The following is a 10,640-nucleotide window of genomic DNA, read 5'->3' as shown; positions in this document are numbered from 1 at the left end:
CTGTTCTTTAACACTCTGTGCTGCAAATTCTAATTGCTTCAGCCTTACCTGACTATGCTCTGTCTCCTCACCTCTGTAAAAGACCATCAGGCTACTTGGTTTTCTCCTCCCTGCCCTGCCATCTGGAAATTTTGTCCAGGAAGAAAGCTGGAGTGATTATAAGGCTCCTCTTATTTGTTTCCCTTCTCTCAGGGATCACATCCCTGCATTTCCTGTTGCCCAATATTTTAAAACATTTTTTCATGTTTACTCAAGAGTTGTTTAAAGTGCTAGGGCAAATCCGATATAAGTTACTCTTTCATAGATGGAAGCAGAAATTGATCCTGGCTTTGTTTTTTTTGTTTTGTTTTGTGGGGTTTTTGTTGTTGGCTGTTGTTCTCTGTTTTAATACCATGTTTTTGTCAAGACTTTAGCTTTTCCCCTAACTATGCAAACTTCATTCACCCTGGTTTACATTCACACTTAAAAAAAAAAGATTAGAAGTACAAAGCCTGAAGTTTTAAGCATTTGAACATAAGCACCGTGGTGACTTTTTGAAAATACAAACATTCAAAAGGGTTTTCCCAGTAAGGACATACCTTTGAAAAAGAAAAACACTGACCTACTAGCTCTTTGTATAACTTAACCTGAATACTAAGCTATTTTCATTTATAAAGTTGTATTGTCTTTCCTATTGTCAGTCATTTCTAAGCATGACATGTTTTAACACTATATTAGCAAACAGGGTAAACATGCTTTGAAAGAACAAAATGCAAACGTAAGCTATTACTTTAAACATTGGTATTCTGCACAAGGACACATGGCCTGTATAGTTTCACTCACTTGCTCTCCTTCCCTGGGCTGCTACTATCCAAGTTTTTTTCAAATAGAGCTGAGAGGCTCCATTTGTCATTCTCTGCCTTTGGTATGAGATTCTGTCTAAGGTAACTTGACAGCTGCTGTCCCATTTCATTTGGTATATCCTACTCACAGAGAGTTAAAAGGCAGTACAGGTTTTGAAGTCAAACTGACTTGGGTGGTTCAAATATTAACTTCATCTCAAGTTATTTAATGTCCCTGATAGGTCTTTTTAATCATATTTACAAAACAGGTGCATCAATATTCAAGCAGCAGGACATTTGTAGACGTCAGAGGAGAGTAATGCGCTTTGCACGCTGCCTGACATGCAGGGCCTCATCAAAATCTGGTAGATGTTATTGGTAAAGCTCACTTTCTAAATTTCATTTAAAATAACATTTTACTCAAATACTACAGCTTTGTAAACAGCATTTTGCCTTCATAATATTCACTACCCTATTTCATCACTAAAATTTTAAATGCCAGTGAAACAAATAGGCACTGATTTTACTGCCCCAGCAATTACTACCATGGAAGGTCAGAGTATCCAATGTCTAGATGAAGAACAAAGGTCACTAGGCTCAAAGTTTCCTTCCCCAAAGGTTGCTTTTTTCTTTTTTGAGGTGAAATTCACTAACATAACATTAGTCTTTAAAGTGTACATTCAGTGGCATTTAGTATATTCACTTGCTGTACAACTACCACCTCTCTCTTGTTCCATCATATTTCCATCATCTCCAAAGAATCCTGTACCGATAAAGAAGTCAGTACCCATTTCTCTCTCCCTGGTTCCTGGCAACCAGAAATTTGCTTTCTGTCCCTATAGATTTACCTATTCTAGATATTTCATAGATATGGCACCATATAATGTGTAGCCTTTTGTGTCTGGCTTCTTTCATTTAACATAATAATTTTGAGGTCCATCAATGTTGTAGCATGTAATAGTACTTCTTTTTTTTTTTTTACTTCTTTTTTTTTTTTTATGGCAGAAGAATATTCCATTGTATGCATAGAACACATTTTGTTTATTCGTCCATGGCAACCCTTAAGTTGTTGCTACATTTTTGGCTATGTATATTTGAGTGCCTTTTTTCATTTCCTTTGAGTATATACTTAGGAGTAGGATTTCTGGATCACTGGGTAATAAAATGTTTAACTATGGGGGGGTGTTTTGGTTTTTTTCTCCAAGGGGAAAGGCACAATCAGAAAAATGGGACCTGGGAATTCATGTGAGCCAATCTAATATGTGTGACCCACGCAGCCAATCCTTGACCTTGTCTTTAACCTCTTCTACCAGCAGAGAAAGGTGGGTGCTGAGAAAGGTATAAGGTGGGTCCCTTACACCTTTGGTCTCTCTCCCCTAGGGCTGTGTCTGGCTGTCTCCGAGAAAACGGTGAGATGGTGCACCATCTCCAATCAGGAGGCCAGCAAGTGCTCCAGTTTCCGTGACAGTATGAAAAAAGTCCTTCCTGAGACTCTTGTCACCTGTGTGAAGAAAACCTCCTCCCTTGAGTGCATCAAGGCCATCGCGGTAAGTCGCTGCTGCCTGAAGGAGAGTGGAACGCATCCATACTTTCTCATGCTCCTGGTGTGGACCAATTCTGTACTCACATGTAGGAGGCTGGTGTGTGGGCAGTCAACCCCACTGATAGTATCATCACTGTAGAAATGGAAGAAGCAGCGGTCATCTTTAACAAGTCTTAAAGCAAAATCCAATGCATTCTGAAAGGTGACAGCTTTGAGGTATTATGTTCTCTGAATGCAAGAAACAAAAATGGCCGTCTGCATCAAAGTGCTCTTGCCCCATTGTTTTGCAAGTTCCTCAGACACCCTGGGAAGCAGCTGCATGATGCTCACAGGGATGAGAACTAACAGTGTCCTGATTGCAGATGACGGCTGGTCCTTTGTTCTTAGACTTTCCCAAATCCTCTTCACTCCTTCACCGTTGTTCCTGCTCATTTGAACGTGTGTCAGACCCTGTGCTGGGCAGGGGGGCTGCAGTGGTGAATCTCAACACACATGGTCCTTACTCCTGAGGAGCTTTGAGTCTAGTCAGAAGAGAAGAAAAACGTGCAAACAAGTAGACATGTAATTCCAAATTGTGTGAAGTACAATGAGGGGGGGGGCAAGTAGAATGTTCTGACAGACTTTCGGAGGAAACTTGCTTTGACCAGGGTGTCAGGGACAATCTCCCTGAGAGAGAACAATGAAGCTGAGACCCCAGGGATGAGCATGGGTAAGGATGCCAAGAGCCTTGGGTAGAATACTCCAGGCCGTGCACAACAGCGTGTGCAAAGGGCCCGAGACAGGAGAGCAAGCAGGAGACTGGAAGGAGCGATGAGGTGGGAGAGGTAGACTCGGCCAGAAAGAGCCTGATTAACTCAGGGAATCACTGATTTGGTATAAACAACTGGTCTGTTCTGTTTCTTTCAAATTGGACCTCAATTACTATCGTGGCTTAATTGTAACCCTTGAATTATGACACATGTTCAGCTTTGATCTATGCATACCCCTTTAATTTTAAATATGTTAAAATACAAAATAATACTATCCATGACCCACCACAGGTTCTCTAAACTTCATCACTGCCAATAGCTTACTTCTAGGACTACTGAGTGGCAGCATTGGATTCTATGGGAATGGCACCGCTTGGGGGGCTGTAATCCACTGGCCTTACTTACAGTGACCTATGTGTTTCCCCAGAGAATCCCAAGAATTATTGCATTTATTTCAGTTTTAAGACTTATATGGGTATGTGTGAATGATTGCATAGTTTTGCTCCTTAAAAAATTTATAAAGATAACATTACTCTGTGTTGCCTTCTCATACTTGCTTTTTCTCCTCAATATTATACTAAGATTGACCCATGTTGAATGTAGCTATTGTTCATTCATTTTCAGAGCTCTGCAATAGTCCGTACCACAATTTATTTGTTCTTTTCCCATCATTAGCATTTGGATTGTTTCTAGTTTTTGTTATTGTAATCAGGACCTTGAGGAATATTTTTATATAAATCTCCAGGGACACAAGTATTAAAAGCTTCTCTTGAATTTATATGCAGGGGCAGACTTGCTGAGCCATGGGATATGACTATTTGACTTTTAAGACAATGGCAAATGTATTTGATTTGTAAGCAAACCCAATGTGGTTATTTCAATTTCTACTTCCACTAGCAGGATATGAGAGTATAATCCATAGCATTCTTTTTTTTTTTTTTTTTTTTAAGAAGCAAGAAAAAAGCAGTTGTTTTATTCAACTATTCACAGGAGAGAATTTTTTTAATCTGGCCATTTAAACGCTTATTTCATAGGCCATTCCTATAATAATGTAACAGCTATTACATAAAATCCTGCTTTATAATTAAGCATTCTTAGTGAATGTAACTTTACCATTATGAAATAATCTCCATCTCTCATAGTGATTTTTGATTAAACTCTGTTTTTCTGATATTAACACTACATCAACTTTCCTAGGTTAGTAGTCTCCTCTTATATATTTTTCCACTTCTTTATTTTCAACTTTCTGTGTGCTTATGTTTCAGGTGTGACTTTTGAAAGCTATATATTCCTGGATTTTGTTTATTCATGAAATCTGAAATTTCATTTGTTTTACATGAATTTAGACCATTAATAATTATTAGACCATTAATAATTATTGTTGCTATGGGTAAATTTAACTTATTTCTACCATATTATTTTTTTATTTCTCTTAGTTCTTCTTTTACCAATTTCTGAGTTTTTAAAAATTTAGTTTGTATATATGTGTTTCTTGCATTGTTTTCCTTTTATTCCACTCTCTCCCATTGGTAGTGAATTTAAACACTTTATTTATATTCTTTTTTTTGTTTTAAAGATTTTATTGGGAGGGGGAACCGGACTTTATTGGGGTATTGGGGAACAGTGTGTACTTCCAGGACTTTTTCCAAGTCAAGTTGTTGTCCTTTCAGTCTTAGTTGTGGAGGGCGCAGCTCAACTCCAGGTCCAGTTCCCGTTGTTAGTTGCAGGGGGCACAGCCCACCATCCCTTGTGGGACTCGAGGAATTGAACTGGCAACCTTGTGGTTGAGAGCGCACTGGCCCATGTAGGAATCGAACTGGCAGTCTTCAGAGTTAGGAGCACGGAGCTCCAACCACCTGAGCCATCAGGCCAGCCCTTATTTATATTCTTTAATGATTTCTTTTAAATTTTTACTATATACTTTAGCTTACCAAAGTGTTACAGTAAAATAGTCCTGATCCGTGCCCCATTTTGCCAAATAATAAAAATACTCTAGAATACAGTAGCATAGAGATATCTATTTAGATTTTACTATTTAGTATTTTAAGTCTATCTTTTTTAACCCCATCATGTACTTTATATATTTGTAGATGCTATATAAAAATATAAATATATTTATATGTGTGTGGGGGGGTGTTTGTGTGTTGTCTGTATATGTGTCTATGCATATGTGTATGCATGCATACCCAAAAACACAGAAAGAGGGAGAGAGAAAGAAAGCTGGAGAGAGAGAGAATATTTGGATTTACCTACATTTTTGCTATTTAACCTGTTCACCATTCGTTCTCAATTTTCAGACCATCTTTCTGGGATATGTTTACTTCCTAAAATTAGTCCTTTTCGTGATCCTTTAGAGTGAATCTCTTGGTGTTAAACTCTGTCAGTTGCTTGCTTGTTTGTTTTCTCTGCAAATGCTTTAATCTCTCCTTTATCCTTGAGTGGTAATTTTGCTGAATGTATCATTCTAGTTTGATGTTTTCACAGTGTTTAAAATGTTATGCCACTGCCTCCTGACTTCCATTGTAGCCAGTGAGAAGTCTGGTGCTGGCCTGTCATTCCTTCAATCACCTTCTCTCTGGCTAATTTTGACATTTCATTTCCATGGTCTGTGATGTTGCACAGATTCACTATGATATTTCCAGTTGTGGAAAGCTTGGTACGTATCCTGCTTAGGGTATATTGGATCTGTGGAGTCATGTTTTTCTTCAGTTCTGGGTAATTTGCGGCTATTATCTCTAAATACTGCCTTTTCTTAGTCTTTTCATTTTTTCTCATTAAGTCCTAGTATTCCAAGATGACACATATTAGGCTTTTCTTTAATTTCTCCGCATTATTTAATCGTTCGTTTATAATTTCTATCATCTGCACCTTTTTTGGCAGCATCCAGGATAAATTCTTCAGACACAGCTTCTAGTTTACTAATTCTCTCTTTAACTACGTCAAGCACTTGTTGCCTATTCATTTATTTTTGGATTTCAAAGTTATATTTTTGTTTCTAGAAGCACCAGATACAATTTTTTTCCTTTTATTCCTGGTAGTTGCCTTTTCTATGCCTGTAATGTTGTCTTTACTTTGTACATAAAACAAAATACTTCATAGGTAGCTCTTCTCCATTGCATCTGACAGTTCCAACCTCCACATCCCTTGAGGGCCCATGTCTGTTGTTGCTGTTGATGCCCACCATTGTGGCTTACCTTCCTCTGGGTTTGCTTATCTGCATCTGGGAGGTAATGATTGATTTCAATCTTCCCCTTCCCTTCTGGGTCAGGTTCCCCCCAGAATCCCTGCTGCTCTAGTGGACCCCATTAGTGAAGTCTTCACTTCTTGGTTCCTGAGCCCCTGAAGTTCCAGTGATTCCTGCCCAGAATCCTGGTGTCTTGGGAAAGCCCCAACCTCACTGAACCTGGGAAATATTCTTGTTTATTTGCTTTTTTTTCTACTCTACAGTGTGTGGGGTGGGTGTGGAGAGCCGCTAGAGGTTTCACATACCTCTTGTGATACTAAGAAAGCCTCAAAGATTGTTTCATATCTGATATGTAGTTGTGGGATGAAAGGGTGGTTCACCAGAGTGAATGAATATTTTTAATGGCACTGAAATGTACACTTAGAAATGGTTCAATGGTAAATTTTGTGTTATGTATTTTATTACAATGAAGCAACAACAACAACAATCCCAACATTAAAAAGAAAAGTTTCAGGTAGGCAAATACATAGTTTGACTGATCTTATTTTCTTTCATTTAGAAATACTGTTGTCTTATTATTTACCTGTAACATGACACAGATCATGGAGCTATTGCTTCTGCCTTGTAATTTAATCAATAAAAACTATTCATAGAGTACTGGCAAGGGCTTCTAGAAAAATCATTTTGACCTGCAGGTGTTTGAAGCAGAAAAAAAATGCAATAAAATTTGTGCATGTTAAAAACAGTTCTTCTGACTTTCAGAGAAAATAAGTTCTAGATCAAGTGGGAAGGTGCCTATAATATTTCAAGCGAATTATTAGCTTAAAGTTGAGATTTCATACAAGTAAAAACTCAAAAAGATAAACAAACAACCCAGCAACAGAGTAATGGAAGGAATAAGCCCATACTACCTGGATTTAAATCCCAGCTCCATGAGTTACTAGCTATGTGGCCTGGGAAAGTGACGTGATCTTTCTGTGTCTCTATTTTTTAATGTGTAAAATGCACCTGAGGTAGACAGTGGTGCGCTGTGACATGTCTGAATAGTCAATTAAATGAATAATGAGCCGTAATGGATGTATAATCGTTCATCACTTAGTTCAGAGTAAAGCAAGAAGTTACACCCAAAGAAACCCCAAACCTGTGAATGAAAGACTCCTGCAGTTATATAGATCCAGGATAGGCGGAAAAGTACTGAGTAGTGAATCTGAGTGGAGAAGAGTGTTGTCAAAGCTCCAGTCCCCCATAAAGACAGCTTCACAGTGGGGCCTGAGAAAGACCTCAGCAGAAGGTTCAAGGTAAAGTGGTCACCAAACAAAACCTGTTGGGTTCTCAATGTAGACACGTGGAAGAGCACGTCCCGGCAGGTGGACCTGAGTGGTTGACGGCAACCCCCTTCAGAGCCTGCAGTGCATGGGCTGTGCACCCAGTCTGGGGTGGGGAGGGCAGCTTTGCCCCATGAGGCCTGCCAGGGGAAGCCTCCATAATTCAGGTTGATCCTAGAAGACCACACATAGGTTTCTGGGCCAAGAATCAGACTTTTCACAAGGGAGAAGAAAAAGAATCATTCCTTCCTCTATGCAGGAGGAACAGGAATATATATGGTGGCCGAATCCCCTCACAGGGAGGTCAAGTCAACTGAAGCTCATGGTGTGGCGTGTGGTCTGGCCAAGTTGAGGGATTTTCTGGCCCCAGATCCAAGAAGGACCCCCAGTCACCCCCGCTCATCCCGGCTTAGGGGTGCCTTCCTAGAAGTGAGGGCTTCATTAGCGTCTGGTCTGTTCCCTTTCAGGCAAACGAAGCCGATGCTGTCACGTTGGATGCAGGTTTGGTGTTTGAGGCTGGCCTGGCTCCCTACAACCTGAAGCCTGTAGTGGCAGAGAACTATGGGACAAAAGAAAGTAAGTTCTCCAGGGCCCAAAAGAGAGTTTGCGGCCCTTTCTCTCCTGAGGGATGCAGAGTCTTGTCTTGTTCAGGCAAGTAATGGAGATTAGATAGTGCTGAGCGTTCCCCACTGGGGAGTCATTGGGGAATGAGCGGCCATAAGGGCCACCACAAAGGCTTCTGGGGCTTTGGGCTGATTGAGGACTGGTGCTCCTGACACTGACCTTCTGAGTCAGGAAATGTGCTCTCTGAAGAATCAGGGCAGGCTGTGTGCAGCCTGACCCGGACCATTGTGGTCGGAGCTTATAGAGACGTCTTCCAAGAACCACAGATGACACACACAGAGGAGAGCACACGAGCACACTCTCAGAGCCCCAAAAGCCTGTGTCTCTTGTGACAATAACCTGACTGTTCCTGGGCCCATCTCAGGGAACAGGAAGTACTCAGAGCGAGTCAGAAACGTGGCCTTTATGCCCGAGCTCCATCTCCTGGTGGCTTTGGTTGGGAGGTACAGGCGGACACCCCGCAGGACCAGGGAGCGGAAAGCATTTCCGGTCCATGTGCACGTGGCCCTCTTCTCCCTGTCATTGCCTGGAGGGTTGTCATAAATGGCCCCTCTGGTTCTTTCTTTCCCTGTGAGCCTGAGAAAGGGATTCTGATCCCTCCCTCTTTACGGGACATACGTGTGTCCTTTAGGTCCCCTTCCCTGGTCAGGAGTGATGAGCAGTGTTTCCCTGTGGCCCAGGTTGAGCGTCTTCCATTTGCTCTGTGTCTTTGCAGATCCCGAAACCCGCTATTATGCCGTGGCCTTGGTGAAGAAGGGCAGCAACTTCCAGCTGAACCAGCTCCAAGGCAAGAAGTCCTGCCACACAGGCCTTCACAGATCCTCGGGCTGGAATATCCCCATCGGCACACTTTACTGGCAATTGCCTGAGCCACGTGAGCCTCTTGAGAAAGGTAAGCGGGCAGGAGGGCGAGTGTCTTCAGGCAGATGTCCCTTCTTTAGATGCCCGCACAAGCCGCACGGCTGTCACTCAGACATGATCAGGTGACCGTGTGTGATGACTCTTGGGGTGGAGGTAGGAGTTACCCAGCTTTAAACTTGTCGGGTCTGCTGCACCAGCAGCCCTGGGGAGGTGTCAGCTGTCTTCTTCTCTCAGCTCCCAACCCCCCAGCACGGGCTCCTGAGGAGTGGGGTGAGGTCATCAGGCCTGACAGAGGCTCAGCAGGGCCAAGATGGCTGGGCCTATGGCCCACTCCCTGGGGTGCTTTCCTCTCTGTGGCTGATGTGTTTCCCAATCTGCTGGGGCTTTCTCTGGTGGTCACCTGCCGGCCCTGAGCTTGGCCTGCCCCTCTCCAGGCAGGTGTACCATCTCCCAGGCCTGGCTTCCAGGGGAGAACTCTCTCTGAGCTGTTCCAGGCTGACAATGCAGGGAGGGAAGCTGACAGCAACCTGCGACAGGCATTGGTTGGTGGGGATGATGGTGGAAGGATAGAAGTTAACACGTGCCTTTTTGGAATCCCTTGATCTTAAAGAGGGGACACATATACGGGCAGGCAGGGACTGGCATCTGGTTTGTTCTGGTCACTCCCTGTTTACCCTTGAGCCTGGGCGGGAGCCGTTATTGCCTCTGGCCAGGCTGCCTCATGCTGTGTGTTCCATGTCTTTGTGCTGAGCAGCAGTGGCCAACTTCTTCGCGGGCAGCTGTGTCCCATGTGCAGATCAGACGGCCTTCCCCAAACTGTGTCAACTGTGTGCGGGGAAAGGGACAGACAAGTGTGCCTGCTCCACCCAGGAACCATACTTTGGCCCCGACGGTGCCTTCAAGTGAGTGAGACTGGCCGCTGCTCCCACTAACTCTAAAGATGCGAAACCGAGACACAGAAAGTAGACAGGGTTTGCCCCAGACCACCTAGAACATCGTGTTCACACCCAGGGCCCTGAGTTGCTCCGGGGTACCCCTTGCTCCTCACCATCCTGAGGAGCTGTCTTCTGTGTGGGAGCCCCTCTTGTCTCCCCATTGCAGGGGTCTGCCTGTGTTACCCTCCTGGAGGCTCCTGGCGGGTCGTGGGGTGTGGGGGATAGACCAGTCTCTGGGCCTCTGTTTGGCACAGACACAGGCTTGGGCTCCGAGCTTACAGGCCAGGACCGCCCAGCCTGCTTCTTTCAGCCTGAGCATCTCTTTGTGTCAGAGACATGTGCCTGCCTTTCCCCACTTCCCTCTCAGCCCCCTGCCGCCACCTCTGCATTCTCCATGCTCAGTAAGAGAAACGATCAGCACTCAAAACCAGAGCTAAGGTGGCCAGGAATCCAAGGCTATCCAGAGTTTTTACCTTCTATGTTAAAGGCTTTAAACCTTTATTTAAAAAAAAATTGGTAGCTTTTGGCTTCCTTTGAAGAGGAAGGTAAGGGTCCTACTTTTGCATCATCCCTCCCCAGAGTTTCCTGGGATGTGACC

At 43.3% G+C, this 10,640-nt stretch overlaps 1 protein-coding gene across 4 annotated transcripts in view; it reads left to right on the top strand.

Annotated features, from left to right (window-relative positions):
- The window catches only part of LOC308507672 (inhibitor of carbonic anhydrase-like), a 56,353-nt gene that overhangs the window by 20,403 nt on the left and 25,310 nt on the right, over positions 1 to 10,640 (top strand). For 3 of the 4 annotated variants that reach the window (XM_081072930.1, XM_081072931.1, XM_081072933.1), the window contains 4 exons: positions 2,202 to 2,368; positions 8,090 to 8,198; positions 8,962 to 9,138; positions 9,862 to 10,009. In XM_081072930.1, coding sequence (XP_080929056.1) covers positions 2,202 to 2,368; positions 8,090 to 8,198; positions 8,962 to 9,138; positions 9,862 to 10,009 — 601 coding nt within the window. Of the gene's footprint in view, positions 1 to 1,090; positions 1,200 to 2,201; positions 2,369 to 8,089; positions 8,199 to 8,961; positions 9,139 to 9,861; positions 10,010 to 10,640 lie in introns of those variants that run through there. The other variant, XM_081072932.1, reaches the window with a different exon arrangement.

This window comes from Rhinolophus hipposideros (assembly GCF_964194185.1).
Source record: "Rhinolophus hipposideros genome assembly, chromosome: 14".
NCBI classification, from domain to species: domain Eukaryota; kingdom Metazoa; phylum Chordata; class Mammalia; order Chiroptera; family Rhinolophidae; genus Rhinolophus; species Rhinolophus hipposideros.
This window is presented reverse-complemented; position numbering and strand designations above follow the sequence as displayed.